General features: G+C 52.9%; 1 protein-coding gene across 15 annotated transcripts in view; it reads right to left on the reverse strand.

Annotated features, from left to right (window-relative positions):
- Positions 1–15,681, reverse strand: part of TSPOAP1 (TSPO associated protein 1) — a 181,154-nt gene that overhangs the window by 93,177 nt on the left and 72,296 nt on the right. For all 15 annotated transcript variants that reach the window (XM_030536443.1, XM_030536446.1, XM_030536436.1 and 12 more), the window contains exons 6-7: positions 5,671–5,778; positions 3,556–3,639 (exon numbers count right to left, since the gene is read on the reverse strand). In XM_030536443.1, coding sequence (XP_030392303.1) covers positions 3,556–3,639; positions 5,671–5,778 — 192 coding nt within the window. The remainder of the gene's footprint in view (positions 1–3,555; positions 3,640–5,670; positions 5,779–15,681) is intronic.

Below are 15,681 nucleotides of genomic sequence, written 5' to 3' on the forward strand. Positions count from 1 at the left end.
TCCCCAGGCAAGAGGGGACTAGGAGACTGAGCTGCACCTGGCCGATTGCAGGTTATAGTTCTGTGCCTTGATGCCCACTGTTACAGACCTAGGAGATGCAGCTCACATAATTGTGAGTGGTGATATGGGGAGACAAAGATTTTCCCCAGGCCGGGAGATCACCACAGAATTGTGAGTGGTCTCTATAGTAATGGAGGAACTTTACCAAATTTCATTCCCTCCTCCACACAAACACACATTGTGGTAGATGTCAAAAACTCCAGAGAAGGGAAACAGGCGGTTAGTGACCATCAAATATTTCCTGGACAGCCACTCAGCACAAGGCACCTCTGCAGAGAGACTTTCAATCCAATTCCTCTGCAGTCACCAAATATTCTAGGGTCAGCCAGTCCTATCATCACTGGGGGGTCAGGTTCTGACACTCTTACACACACTGAATGAACAGCATCGTATCTCACAAGCAGCTCTGCTGACTTCAGTGACTTGGTGCTATCCAACATGAGTCAGGGGACCAGAATCTTGCCCTAAATGTGTAAATCAATATGTGGGCAAGACATGATCAAATTAGACTCCATGAGGGTAACAGTGGCTCCTGCATCCCTGTTCCTAGAGGGCACTTTTCTTCACATTCCCAGCAATCACACCATTAGCAGTGCAATACACAAGGCTCTGCTGGGAGATGTGTAAGGGGGCAGTTGGCACCTTACTGAAACGTAGTGGCTTTTTGGTTGGCCCCCTCGCAATACCAAGAGAAAGGGGAAGGGCTGAAGAGGAATCAGGATCCAGGGACTGACAGATCCCCAGGGCCAATGGAGAGAGGCCAGCACTCCAAATCAGCCAGACTGTCAGGGTGGTCAAGTGGATAATGGAGCCAAGAGCTCAGGGTCCATGCTCGGCATGAGCTGGGGCTGCCAGGGCAGAGTAAGGCAGAGCCAGGGAGAGCGCAGCAGCCCAGAGCAGGGGGTTGATTTTACATTTTCTTCCAGGTCATCGATAAAATGTTAAACAGCACAGGACCACGAACCAATCCCTGCGGGACCGCGTTAAAAACACACCCATTCAACGATGATTCCCCATTTACAATTACATGTTGAGATCGATCAGTTAACCAGCTTTTAATTCATTTAATGTGTGCAATGTTAATTTTATAGAGACAATGTGGATGAGGGAATATTTTTTAATGGGCCAACTTCTGTTGGTGAGAGAGACAAGCTTTCGAGCTACACAGGGCCCTTCTACAGGTCTGGGAAAGGTCCCGCGAGTGTCACAACTAAATACAAGGAGGAACAGATTGTTTAGCAAACCAGGGCCCACCAACTCAAAGCAAAACCAGACCCTGCCAGAACAACACATGCGAAACCTGCAGACATATCTCCACTGCTACAATAATCAACATCCCCCACAACACACCTTTCATTCCATGGGTCCTACATACATCTATCACAATACAGATGTATTTCATCCAGTGCACTAAATGTCTCAACAACAACTCTGTGGGTGAAACCCACAATCACTATGCTTTTGAATGAATTCACACAGAAAAATGATAAAAGAAAAAACACCCAGTCACCTGTGGGTGAACATGTCACAAAACCATCACTCTATATCTGACCTCTCAGTTCTCATCCTCAAAGGAAAAATGAACAACACCTTCAAAAGATCTTGGGAGCTTAAATTCATAACTTTACTAGACACTAAAAATCACAGACTCAATAAAGATACTGAATTTTATGGCATATTACAACAACCTATAACCCACTAACCCCCTGTTTTGTCCTATGACTGGAGAGATGTGAATGGGCCATTTCACCATGAATGGTCTCATAGAATAGGTGTTAACTACTTATGCTAAACAATCTGTTCCACCTTGCCTTTAGCTGTGATGCTCCAAGTACCCTCTCTAGACCTGAGTAAGAGCTCTGTGCAGCTCGAAAGCTTATCACTTTCACCAGTAGAAGTTGGTCCAATAAAAGGTATTCCCTCACCCACCTTGTCTCTAATATCCTGCAACACACACAGCTACAACAACACTGCGAACAGCCTGTTAACTTTATATTTTTCTAACTTTTTTAATCAAAATGGTACGTGGTTCCAAGACAAATGCCTTACAGATGTCTACGGCCAGGTCTACACAACAGACCTATACTGGTATAACTACATCACTCACGGGTGTGAAAAAATCCACACAGCTGAGCAATGTAGTTATACTGATCTAACCCCCCCATGTAGACAGCGCTATGTTGGTGGGACATCAACATGACTACTGCCTCTCGCTGAGGTGGATTAATTACACCAATGTGAGAAGCTTTCCAGTCGGCGCAGTAGCATCTTCACTAAAGCACTACAGAGGTGCAACTGTACCAGTGTAGCTGTGCCGCTGTATTGCTGTACATGATGTTATGCACATAGGGCTTGTCTTCAACACTTTTACCTTTATCAACCAAAATAGTAATCTCATCAAAAAAGATACCAAATGCATGTAATAAACCCCTCAGTGCTACAGATATTTGTGACCACAAAACCATATCATCTGCACATCATACGACGGACACAGCGTGATTCATGATTTTAGAGGGAAAATACTGATCCCCTTTTAATGCTAACCACATCATAAAAGATAAAAAGAAAAGGGGCTACTAGACACCCCTTTCTAACTGGGATGGAATCACTTAGTCCCCCATCCAGGTTTATTCACTGTTTGTCTGTGAAGAGCTCTTAAAAGAAGAAGTAATTAAGGGTCTATTCCAGCAATCTCCAATTTGCCCCACTGATGGTCCCTAACAATCGATTCAAAGGCTGATTTTAGATCAACAAAAACTGCATACAATTTTCTCCCTTTAGGAGGCACATATCTGTAAATCAAATAAGAATATGTTTGCTACTGTCAACAGGAAGGCCTTTCAATAAATTACTCCAAAACTAACAAAATCGTCTTTTATCAGAGACTGTGGTTGCATAAATGGAGGATCGATGGACAATATACTGAACAGGCTAGCTCTTTTCCCCTATGTGGGTATCTGGGTCTCACAAAATGGTTTGTGGCATACGAATATTCAATGCTCAAACCAGGTCATATTTTTAACCAATATGGCCTTCTTCCTTGACTCTGGCTTTTTAGGCTTCTCTTAAAGAATTCTTAAACAAGTCAAATCATCATTCAAATTCTTCTGATTACATTTTTCCTTCCAGCTGATTTTTAAGGCTGGAAGGGACCTTTAATATCTTCTAACCTGACCCCCCGCATAACACAGGGGGAATTTCACCCAACAGTCCTTCAAGTGGAAGGAAATATTTTTCCCTACTACATATATTAATATTAATTTAATGCAGAAGAATCTACACATTTGGCCTACAATCAGCTGAAACACTACATGAACTAATCTTTGGACTCTAAGGGTTGGAACCCAGAACTTGTGATTTTGTTGAAATGAGAAATGAGAGCTGGAAAAGAAATTACTTTAGCTAAACGAGGAAAAAATGACATATATAAGAACGCAGCAATCTAACCATTCATCTAACATCAAACTCACAGCTGTAGAGAGAGACAATGCTTACCAATTCTTTGCATCTTTTGTGCTTTTTCCTCACTTCATGTTCAAGGTTTTCACATTTTTTACGCTTTTTCCTGAGCTCAAATTCCTACACAAAAAAAGCAAAGAAAGCTATGAAGAAACATTGGACCACACAGAGACCAGCATCCCAGATGTCTCATGGTGCATATGAAATGCAAAATAGCTTCCCCGATCTACCAACACACAAGCTTTTACTCTGCCACATGAAAATCTCTTTGTGAAAATTATTTGAAAAAAGTTAATGACAGTTCTTAAGAAGACAACAAGAAATGCGCAAACAAAACTCAGTAAGCCAACCAGCTATTTTTACAGGCCCCTTTCCTCCTCCCACCTTTTCAGTTCTGGACACAGCTCTCTTCCCACATGCATCATGCTGATGACAAGCAGTACATGGCATGACATCCAGCACAAGTGGGGAACAAGTACAAAACACAGAGCTACAGGCTAGCGTTATGCAGAAGGGTCAGCCTGAGCTGCAAAGAATGTGTTACCTCAGCTATTTGTTGTATTTCTTAGGTAACCAACGTGATCTGTACACTTATTACTTATAATCACTTAAAATCTCTCTTTCTATAGTTAACAAATCTGTTTTACATTTTACCTAACAGTGCTTTTGGCTGAAGTGCTTGGGAAATCTGCTCAGGGTGCAAGGGCTGGTGCACGACCACTTTCCTTTGCAGAAGTGGCAGTGTCATAAACAGATAAGTAAGAGTTAATAGAACAGAAGTACTTCATATCTCTTTTGCCTGTAAAGGGTTAACAAGAACAGTCAGCCTGGCTGTCACCTGACCAGAGGACCAATCAGGGGACAGGATACTTTCAAATCTTGAGGGAGGGAAGTTTGTGTGTGTGCTGTTAGTTTTTGGTTGTTGTTCTCTCTGGGTTCTGAGAGTGACCAAACATGCAACCGGGTTTCTCTCCAATCTCTCTGATCCAGGCTCTTGTATGTCCAGAATAGTAAGTGCTGGCTTGATAAGGCGAGTTAGGCTTGTGTTTGTTTTCTTTATTTGCAAATGTGTATTTGGCTGGAAGGAGTTCAAATGTGTATTTGGCTGAAAGGATTTTAATTTGTACTTGTATACTTAGACTGGGAGGGTATTCCCAGTGTTTATAGCTGTAAGACCCTGTAACATATTCCATTTAAAATTTACAAAGATAATTTTTTACTGTTTTTTTTTCCTTTCTTTAATTAAAAGCTTTTCTTGTTTAAGAACCTGATTGTTTTTTCATTCTGGTGAGACCCCAGGGAACTGGGTCTGGATCCACCAGGGAATTGGTGGGGAGAAAGGAGGGAAGGGGGAGAGAAAGGTTAATTTTCTCTCTGTGTTAGGATTACTTTCTCTCTCAGGAAGAGTCTGCAGGAGGGAGAGAAGGAGGGGGGAAGGTGAATTTTCCTCTCTGTTTTAAGATTCAAGGAGTTTGAATCACAGTAATTTTCCAGGGTAACCCAGGGAGGGGAAGTCTGGGAGAGGCAACGGTGAGGGAAAGAGTTTACTTTCCTTGTGTTAAGATCCAGAGGGTCTGGGTCTTGGGGGTCCCCGGCAAGGTTTTGGGGGGACCAGAGTGTACCAGGCACTGGAATTCCTGGTTGGTGGCAGCGCTACAGGTTCTAAGCTGGTAATTGAGCTTAGAGGAATTCATGCTGGTACCCCATCTTTTGGACGCTAAGGTTCAGAGTGGGGAGTTATACCATGACAGGCAGACTGGGTAATAAACTTACACTGTGGATGTCTGTGTAAGTGCAGTACCTGCCAGAGGTTTGTAGTTTGTCACAGCATCACAGAGTGAGAAGGAGCCCAGATTGGTGGGACAGAGGGCTCAGCAGTACCCCAGTTCCAGGTTGCAGCCCAGGAAACCCGTCACACCTTGACTACCTGTTTTGCAGCTGGTTCTTGGCACAGGCCAGTTCCCCACACCTCACTCTGAGACCAGCAAGCACCTGGGAGACTTTATCCCAAATCCCACATATGAAATCAGAGATGTAAAAACTGAAACAGTTGTAGCATTTCATCCCAAGAAAGCCTGACTTTCACTCTGAGGGAGAAAGGCCCAGAGTTGGAGTCCCCTTCTGAGCCTGTGTAAAGGGACGGCAACTCACCAATTGCTGTGTTTGCTGACTGCTCTCTGGGTCTGCTACCACACTTTTTGGAGGAAAGTTCTCATACTCCTCTGAGGCATGTCCCAAAGGTAGCACTCCTGGCTCCACCTGAAAGGGAAGAAAGTGATCCCAGAGGGATATGAGAGAGAATCAGGGTAACAGCACAACTTGCTTGTCAAGGGAATGGCAGCTTTGCTTCCAGCAGTCTAACCTACAGCCCAGAAGAATATTTTCTTTCTCTCTGAAATCAGCCAGCAGAGTGAGTCATGCTAGAGATGTCAATAAGGGAAAATAAGTGTTTCTATTATATCACATTGCACACCTCTCTGGAGCTTAGTGAGATTTCTCATGGATAATAGAGTTTCTAGGAAAATCCAGGTGTTACAGGCAGTAGTGCTGGTGATTCATTAGAAGAAGCTCTTCCTTCTGAATCAGCTGACCTCAATGCCCCAGTAAGGTGTTAGTGGATGCTGTGATGGCTGAGGAAGCCTTTCTAGTGACAGCTATGAGTCTTGGCATTTCTCACTACAAGATAAGTATGTCCTCAGCAGATTCCAATGTGGGACAGGAAAGGTGTCTGGTATTTTGCTGTCTTTAGCAAAGTTCAATATACACATTCTCCTTCCATTCATCCATTCTGTCCCAGCCAAGGTTTGACCTTTTTTCACTGAGTTACCATCACAGAAAAATCCCATATAATTTAATATGGATAAAACTAATACCGTGCTATGGAAATTGACTCTAAATAGCTACAGAATTTAATACAGAATGTGATCTCCTTTCCACTTCATTTTTAAGCCTCCTGTCACATAGCTGCATCTAAGGAGTAAGCTGTGCTTTCTCCCCTCCTGACTAGCTAAAGAGCAGGAAGCCTTGGGAAACGATTCCCCGTGTTTCAGTTGATTTGCTTTTTGTGTCAGTTTGGTGACTAATAAACAAGCCCTGAGGAAAGGGCCTTAAAGAAGTCAGGTTAGGAGCTCTATGTCTATTCCCTTGATGGCGGAACCACCACCAGCTCACACCACACTGCCAAGTATAATAGATAATTATGGAAACACCACAGAGCCACCGCATAGTTAGGGCTACATTTTAAAATGGGGCATTATGATCAGCTCTTAGCAGACATCCTGTGTAACCCAGGGAAGAGACCTTGTGATTCCTGCATCAAGCCTATAATTTGTGTCTGAGCTACCGCATATCCTTTAGAACAGCGGTCACCAACCAGTCGATCACGATCGACTGCTCGATCCTGGAGACTCTCCCAGTTGATCACGATTTCTGGTCGCTAAAAGTCCAGTGGTACAGCAGGGCAGCTGGAAACGTGGAACTGCGGCCAATGGGAGCTGCAGAGGCGGTGCTCGAAGGCAGGAGCAGCACACGGAGACCCCTGCCCACCGCCCCCCCCATGGGCTGCGGGGGCATGCTGGCCGTTTCCGGGAGTGGCATGAGGCTGGGGCAGGCAGAGAACCTCCCTTAGCCCCACTACACTGCCAACCGGGAGCCGCCCCAGGTAACTGCTGCCCTGCAGAAGCCCGCACCCCAACTCCAGCCCTGAGCCCCCTCCCGGAGCCAGCATCCCATTCACCCTCTATACCCCATACCCCCATCTGCCCCAGCCTGGAGCTCCCCCCCGAACTCCCTCCCAGAGCTTGCACCCCTCAGCCCCTCCTGCACCCCAACCCCCTGCCCCAGGCTCAACCTGAAGCCCCCTCCCACACTCCAAAGCCCTCAGTCCCAGCCCAGAGTCTGCACTCCCTCCCGAACCCCAACCCCCTGCCCCAGCCCGGTGAAAGTGAGTGAGGGTGGGGGATAGTGAGCAACGGAGGGAAGTGGGGATGGAGTGAGTGAGTCGGGGCTTCAGGGAAGGGACAGGGCAGATCCTGGATTGCTCTTAAATTCAAAGAGTGACCACGTGCGTAAAAAGGTTGGAGACCACTGCTTTAGAAAGACATCCAATTTTGATTTAAAGGCTCTAAAACACAGCGACTCCACCACATCCCTTGGTAATCTGTTCCAATGGTTAATTCTCCTCACTGTTAAAAATGTGCCCCTCAGTTCTAGTTTGAATTTGTCCACTTCAGCTTCCAAGCACTGGATCTCATTCTGCCTTTGTCTTCCAGACTAAAGCTATCTCTTATCAGAAATCTTCTGCCCATGTAGGTACTTCTACACTGTTATCCAGTCCCATCTTAACGTTCCCACAGAAACACTAAATGCACTGAATGTATTTATTGTGCGACAGGTTTTTCTAAACATTGAATCAATCTTGTATGTAAGAACACAAGAACGGCCATGCTGGGTCAGACCAGTGCAACAGCTAGTCCAGTGTACTGACGCTGACAAGGGGCCAGTACAAGATGCTTCAGATGGAATGAACAGAATGGGGCAATTCTGAGTGATTTATCCCCTGCCATCTAGCCCCAGCTTCTGGCAGATGGGAGATTTAGGGACACTTGGAGCATGAGGCTGCATCTCTGACCATTCTGGCTAATAGCCATTGATGGAGCCATCTACCATTAACTTACCCATTTCTTTTTTGAACCCAGTTATACTTTCGGCCTTCACAACATTCCATTCACAGTCATGTAACACTTACTAATCTTTCTGACTCCAAGCAGTAGCTGGGGGAGAGTGTTTGGCACACTGCAGATTCTGCACCCTCCTCCAGCTACTCTTGGAGTCTCCAGCTTACACTGTCACCTCACAGTTTGCTAATTTTCAGGTAGCCGTCTACAGCTCAACTTTGGTTTGTGTCTGGCTGGATTTCTTGAGCAACTTAGCTGAATTTCTGCTGGAGACTGTTTGCTGTCTGATGCAATGGAAGAAAACCCCAAAATAAAATAAAATCACTAAACAAATGGAACTGCGGTAACATTTAAGGGAGAAATTGGAGCTGATGTAACATTTACTCAGACAAAACACCTTCTAAGGACGTTACACGACCCCCTTTCCCGGTTAGTTTCACACGTGCTATACCTGCCTGCCCCCTGCACCACCCAAGAACACATTAGCTGAATGGCCACTAATGGCAATGGCATTCACCAATGGCTGAAATAGGGCTGAACATCTGCAGCAAGAACATCTGCTTCCGTGCAGGTCGGATCCCAGGAGAATGTTGACAAACTGAACAGGGTTCAGATAAGAGCCACTAGAATGATTAAAGGATCAGAAAGCCTGCTTTATATTGATAGGCTAAAGGAGCTCAATTGATTTAGCTTAACAAACAGAATGCTAAGGGGCAACTTAATCACAGTCTATAAATACCTACATGGGGAACAAATATTTGACACTGGGCTCTCCAGTCTAGTAAAGACAGGTCGAACACAGAATCAGGGAAGATGAGGGTTGGAAGAGACCTCAAGAGCTCATCTAGTCTAACCCCCTGCTCACAGCAGGACCAACCCCAACTAAATCATCCCAGCCAGGGCTTTGTCAAGCCTGACCTTAAAAACCTCTAAGGATGGAGATTCCACCACCTCCCTAGGGAACCCATTCCAGTGCTTCACCACCCTCCTAGTGAAATAGTGTTTCCTAATATCCAACCAAGTCCTCCCTCACTATAACTTGAGACCATTGCTCCTTGTTCTGTCATCTGCCACCACTGAGAACAGTTGAGCTCCATCCTCTTTGGAACCCGCCTTCAGGAGTTGAAGGCTGCTATCAAATCCCCCTCACTTTTCTCTTCTGCAGACTAAATAAGCCAAGTTCCCTCAGTCTCTCCTCAAAAGTCATGTGCCCCAGCCCCCTAATCATTTTCATTACCCTCCACTGTACTCTCTCCAATTTGTCCACATCCTTTTTCTGTAGTGGGAGGCGCCCAAAAATGGACGCAATACTCCAGATGTGGCCTCACCAGTGCCAAATAAAGGCGTATAATCACTTCCCTTGATCTGCTGGCAACGCTTCTACTAATGCAGCCCAATATGCGGTTAGCATTCTTGGCAACAAGGGCACACTGCTGACTCATATCCAGCTTCTCATCCCCTGTAATCCCAAGGTCCTTTTCTGCAGAACCGTCGCTTAGCCAATTGGTCCCTAGTCTGTAGCAGTGCATGGGATTCTTCCGTCCTAAGTGAAGTACTCTGCACTTGTCCTTGGTGAACCTCATCAGATTTCTTTTGGCCCAATTCTCTAATTTGTCTAGGCCACTCTAGGTCCTATCCCTACCCTCCAGCGTATCTACCTCTCCCCCCAGTTTAGTGTCATCTGCAAACTTGCTGAGGGTGCAGTCCGCGACATCCTCCAGATCATTAATGAAGATATTGAACAAAACCAGCCCCAGGACCGACCCTCGGGACACTCTGCTTGATACCGGCTGCCAAATAGACAGGGAGCCATTGATCACTATCTGTTGAGCCCGATGATCTAGCCAGCTTTCTATCCACTTTATAGTCCATTCATCCAGCCCATACTTCTTTAACTTGCTGGCAAGAATACTGTGGGAGATGTATCAAAAGCTTTGCTAAAGTCAAGGAATAACACGTCCACTGCTTTCCCCTCATCCACAGAGCCAGTTATCTCATCATAGATGGCAGTTAGGTTAGTCAGGTATGACTTGCCCTCAGTGAAACCATGCTGACAGTTCCTGATCACCATCCTCTCCTCCAAGTGCTTCAAAATGGATTCCTTGATGACCTGCTCCATGATTTTTATGGGGACTGAGGTGAGGCTGACTGGTCTATAGTTCCCTGGATTCTCCTTCTTCCCTTTTTAAAAGACGGGCACTATAGTAGCCTTATTCCAGTCATCCGGGACCAACCCTCATCATCACAAGTTTTCAAAGATAATGGTCAATGCTTCTGCAACCATATCAGCCAACGCCCTCAGCACCCCCAGAAGCATTGCATCTAGCCTGACGGACTTGTGCATGTCCAGCTTTTCTAAATAGCCCTTAACCTGTTCTTTCATCGCTGAGTGCTGCTCACTTTCTCTCCAAACTTAGGCTGACCCGATGTTCTGATTTTATAGGGACAGTCCCGATATTTGGGGCTTTGTCTTATATAGGCACCTATTACCCCCCACCCCATATCTTGATTTTTTACACTTGCTGTCTGGTCACTCTCCCCATGCAGCGCTGGTCGGTGCAGCAGTCTGGGAGCTGACCTTGCTTGTGAAGACCAAGGCAAAAAAAAGCATTGAGTACGTCCGCTTTTTCCACATATCTACATGGTCCAATGGCTGGAAGTTCGGCAAATTCAGACAGGAAATCTGGTATAAATGTTTACCAGTGAGAGGAATCAATCGCTGGAACAACTTAACAAGGGTTAATTTTTAAATCAAGATGGGATTTTTTTTTCCCTTAGAAAGTACACTAGGATTTCTGTCCAGGCAGGTCTCTGGCCTGTCCAGACAAGGAGATCCCAGTGGCCCCGGCTTGCCTGGGAATGGGTAGATCCATCCTAGCCTGGGGCCTTTAGTCCCATCAGACACAAACCTACCTGGGCCACGAGTGATGCTGGTCGGTGCAGCAGCCTGCGGGGAGGCAGCGGGCTCAGGCGGGAGGCTCTTTGGCGGCTCCCCTGGTGCAGGCACAAGGCGCCAGTGATGCCTGGCGCGGGCGGGGGGAGGCGGAACTGCCCCTCACGGGCCCCCCGCCCCGGGGAGGAGCCGGCGGCCGAGGCTGTTTCGGTACCAGGGAGCGCGGCGGCGGAGCTGAGCGCGCGGTCCGGCTGCCAGGCCCGCCGCAGCCCTACGGCAGCGGGGCCGGGCCGCGAACCACCTGCTCCAGCCCGGGCCGCCTGGAGAGGGCCCCGCCTGCCTGAGGCCGGAGCCGGCGGCGGCGGCGGGACGAGCGGACCGTACCATGGCCCGGCGGGGGGGCGCGGCCCCGCCGGCCGGCAGGTGTCGGGCGACAGCGGCCCGAGCGCGGGGGGAGCAGAGCGCGCCGGGCCTGCGGGGCAGGCAGCGACCCCCGGGGCGGGGAGGGCCAGGGCCGGCGGCAGCGCACACGCTCGGGGTAGCCTGGGAACCGCAGCCTGGAGCCCCGAACCCGGCCACACGTTCTGTGTGTGACCCCCCCAGCTCTGCCTAGCGCCCCAAACCCGGCCACACGTTCTGTATGTGACCCCCCCAGCTGTGCCTGGAACCCCGAACCCGGCCACACGTTCTGTATGTGACCCCCCCAGCTATGCCTAGAACCCCAAACCCGGCCACACGTTCTGTGTGTGACCCCCCCAGCTGTGCCTGGTGCCCCAAACCCGGCCACACGTTCTGGATGTGACCCCCCGCAGCTGTGCCTGGCGCCCCGAACCCGACCACACGTTCTGTTTGTGACCCCCCCCCAGCTGTGCCTGGCGCCCCGGACCCGGCCACTCGTTCTGGATGTGACCCCCCCAGCTCTGCCTAGCGCCCCGAACCCGGCCACACGTTCTGTATGTGACCCCCCCAGCTGTGCCTGGCGCCCCGAACCCGGCCACACGTTCTGTATGTGACCCCCCCCAGCTGTGCCTGGCGCCCCAAACCCGGCCACACGTTCTGTATGTGACCCCCCCAGCTGTGCCTGGCACCCCGAACCCGGCCACACGTTCTGGAGGTGACCCCCCCAGCTGTGCCTGGCGCCCCGAACCCAGCCACACGTTCTGGAGGTGACCCCCCCAGCTGTGCCTGGCGCCCCGAACCCGGCCACACGTTCTAGATGTGACCCCCCCAGCTGTGCCTGGCGCCCCGAACCCGGCCACTCGTTCTGGATGTGACCCCCCCAGCTCTGCCTAGCGCCCCGAACCCGGCCACACGTTCTGTATGTGACCCCCCCAGCTGTGCCTGGCACCCCGAACCCGGCCACACGTTCTGGAGGTGACCCCCCCAGCTGTGCCTGGCGCCCCGAACCCGGCCACACGTTCTGGAGGTGACCCCCCCAGCTGTGCCTGGCGCCCCGAACCCGGCCACACGTTCTGGATGTGACCCCCCCAGCTGTGCCTGGCGCCCCGAACCCGGCCACACGTTCTGTATGTGACTCCCCCCAGCTGTGCCTGGCGCCCCAAACCCGGCCACACGTTCTGGATGTGACCCCCCCAGCTGTGCCTGGCGCCCCGAACCCGGCCACACGTTCTGTATGTGACCCCCCCCAGCTTTGCCTGGCGCACCGAACCCGGCCACACGTTCTGGATGTGACCCCCCCCAGCTGTGCCTGGCGCCCCAAACCCGACCACACGTTCTGGATGTGACCCCCCCCAGCTGTGCCTGGCGCCCCGAACCCGGCCACGCGTTCTGGATGTGACCCCCCCCAGCTGTGCCTGGCGCCCCAAACCCGGCCACACGTTCTGGATGTGACCCCCCCAGCTGTGCCTGGCGCCCCGAACCCGGCCTCGCGTTCTGGGTGTGACCCCCCCAGCTGTGCCTGGCGCCCCGAACCCGGCCACACGTTCTGGATGTGACCCCCCCAGCTGTGCCTGGCGCCCCGAACCCGGCCACACGTTCTGTGTGTGACCCCCCCCAGCTGTGCCTGGCGCCGCAAACCCAGCCACACGTTCTGGATGTGACCCCCCCCAGCTGTGCCTGGAACCCCGAACCCGGCCACACGTTCTGTGTGTGACGCCCCCCAGCTGTGCCTGGCGCCCCAAACCCGGCCACACGTTCTGGATGTGACCCCCCCAGCTGTGCCTGGCGCCCCGAACCCGGCCTCGCGTTCTGGATGTGACCCCCCCCAGCTGTGCCTGGCGCCCCGAACCCCGCCACACGTTCTGTGTGTGACCCCCCCAGCTGTGCCTAGAACCCCAAACCCGGCCACACGTTCTGTGTGTGACCCCCCCCCAGCTGTGCCTGGCACCCCGAACCCCGCCACACGTTCTGTGTGTGACCCCCCCCAGCTGTGCCTGGCACCCCGAACCCCGCCACACGTTCTGTGTGTGACCCCCCCCAGCTGTGCCTGGCACCCCGAACCCGGCCACACGTTCTGTGTGTGACCCCCCCCAGCTGTGCCTGGCACCCCAAACCCGGCCACACGTTCTGGATGTGACCCCCCCCAGCTGTGCCTGGCGCCCCAAACCCGGCCACACGTTCTGGATGTGACCCCCCCAGCTGTGCCTGGCACCCCAAACCCGGCCACACGTTCTGGATGTGACCCCCCCCAGCTGTGCCTGGCGCCCCAAACCCGGCCACACGTTCTGTGTGTGACCCCCCCCAGCTGTGCCTGGCGCCCCAAACCCGGCCACACGTTCTGTATGTGACCCCCCCAGCTGTGCCTGGCGCCCCAAACCCGGCCACACGTTCTGGATGTCACCCCCCCAGCTGTGCCTGGTGCCCCAAACCCGGCCACACGTTCTGGATGTGACCCCCACCAGCTGTGCCTGGCGCCCCAAACCCGGCCACACGTTCTGGATGTGACCCCCCCCAGCTGTGCCTGGCGCCCCAAACCCGGCCACACGTTCTGTGTGTGACCCCCCCCCAGCTGTGCCTGGCGCCCCAAACCTGGCCACACGTTCTGGATGTGACCCCCCCAGCTGTGCCTGGCACCCCGAACCCGGCCACACGTTCTGTATGTGACCCCCCCAGCTGTGCCTGGCGCCCCAAACCCGGCCACACGTTCTGGATGTGACCCCCCAGCTGTGCCTGGCGCCCCAAACCCGGCCACACGTTCTGTGTGTGACCCCCCCCAGCTCTGCCTGGCGCCCCGAACCCGGCCACACGTTCTGGATGTGACCCCCCCCAGCTGTGCCTGGCGCCCCAAACCCGGCCACACGTTCTGTGTGTGACCCCCCCCAGCTCTGCCTGGCGCCCCGAACCCGGCCACACGTTCTGGATGTGACCCCCCCAGCTGTGCCTGGCGCCCCGAACCCGGCCACACGTTCTGTATGTGACCCCCCCAGCTGTGCCTGGCGCCCCGAACCCGGCCACACGTTCTGGATGTGACCCCCCCAGCTGTGCCTGGCGCCCCGAACCCGGCCACACGTTCTGGAGGTGACCCCCCCAGCTGTGCCTGGCGCCCCGAACCCGGCCACACGTTCTGGATGTGACCCCCCCAGCTGTGCCTGGCGCCCCGAACCCGGCCACACGTTCTGTATGTGACCCCCCCCAGCTGTGCCTGGCGCCCCAAACCCGGCCACACGTTCTGGATGTGACCCCCCCAGCTGTGCCTGGCGCCCCGAACCCGGCCACACGTTCTGTATGTGACCCCCCCCAGCTGTGCCTGGCGCACCGAACCCGGCCACACGTTCTGGATGTGACCCCCCCCAGCTGTGCCTGGCGCCCCAAACCCGACCACACGTTCTGGATGTGACCCCCCCCAGCTGTGCCTGGCGCCCCGAACCCGGCCACTCGTTCTGGATGTGACCCCCCCAGCTCTGCCTGGCGCCCCGAACCCGGCCACACGTTCTGGATGTGACCCCCCCCCAGCTGTGCCTGGCGCCCCAAACCCGGCCACACGTTCTGGATGTGACCCCCCCAGCTGTGCCTGGCGCCCCGAACCCGGCCTCGCGTTCTGGGTGTGACCCCCCCCAGCTGTGCCTGGCGCCCCGAACCCGGCCACACGTTCTGGATGTGACCCCCCCAGCTGTGCCTGGCGCCCCGAACCCGGCCACACGTTCTGTGTGTGACCCCCCCCAGCTGTGCCTGGCGCCGCAAACCCAGCCACATGTTCTGGATGTGACCCCCCCCAGCTGTGCCTGGAACCCCGAACCCGGCCACACGTTCTGTGTGTGACGCCCCCCAGCTGTGCCTGGCGCCCCAAACCCGGCCACACGTTCTGGATGTGACCCCCCCAGCTGTGCCTGGCGCCCCGAACCCGGCCTCGCGTTCTGGATGTGCCCCCCCCCAGCTGTGCCTGGCGCCCCGAACCCCGCCACACGTTCTGTGTGTGACCCCCCCAGCTGTGCCTAGAACCCCAAACCCGGCCACACGTTCTGTGTGTGACCCCCCCCCAGCTGTGCCTGGCACCCCGAACCCCGCCACACGTTCTGTGTGTGACCCCCCCAGCTGTGCCTGGCACCCCGAACCCCGCCACACGTTCTGTGTGTGACCCCCCCCAGCTGTGCCTGGCACCCCGAACCCGGCCACACGTTCTGTGTGTGACCCCCC

This window comes from Gopherus evgoodei, chromosome 17, assembly GCF_007399415.2.
Source record: "Gopherus evgoodei ecotype Sinaloan lineage chromosome 17, rGopEvg1_v1.p, whole genome shotgun sequence".
Lineage (NCBI taxonomy): Eukaryota > Metazoa > Chordata > Testudines > Testudinidae > Gopherus > Gopherus evgoodei.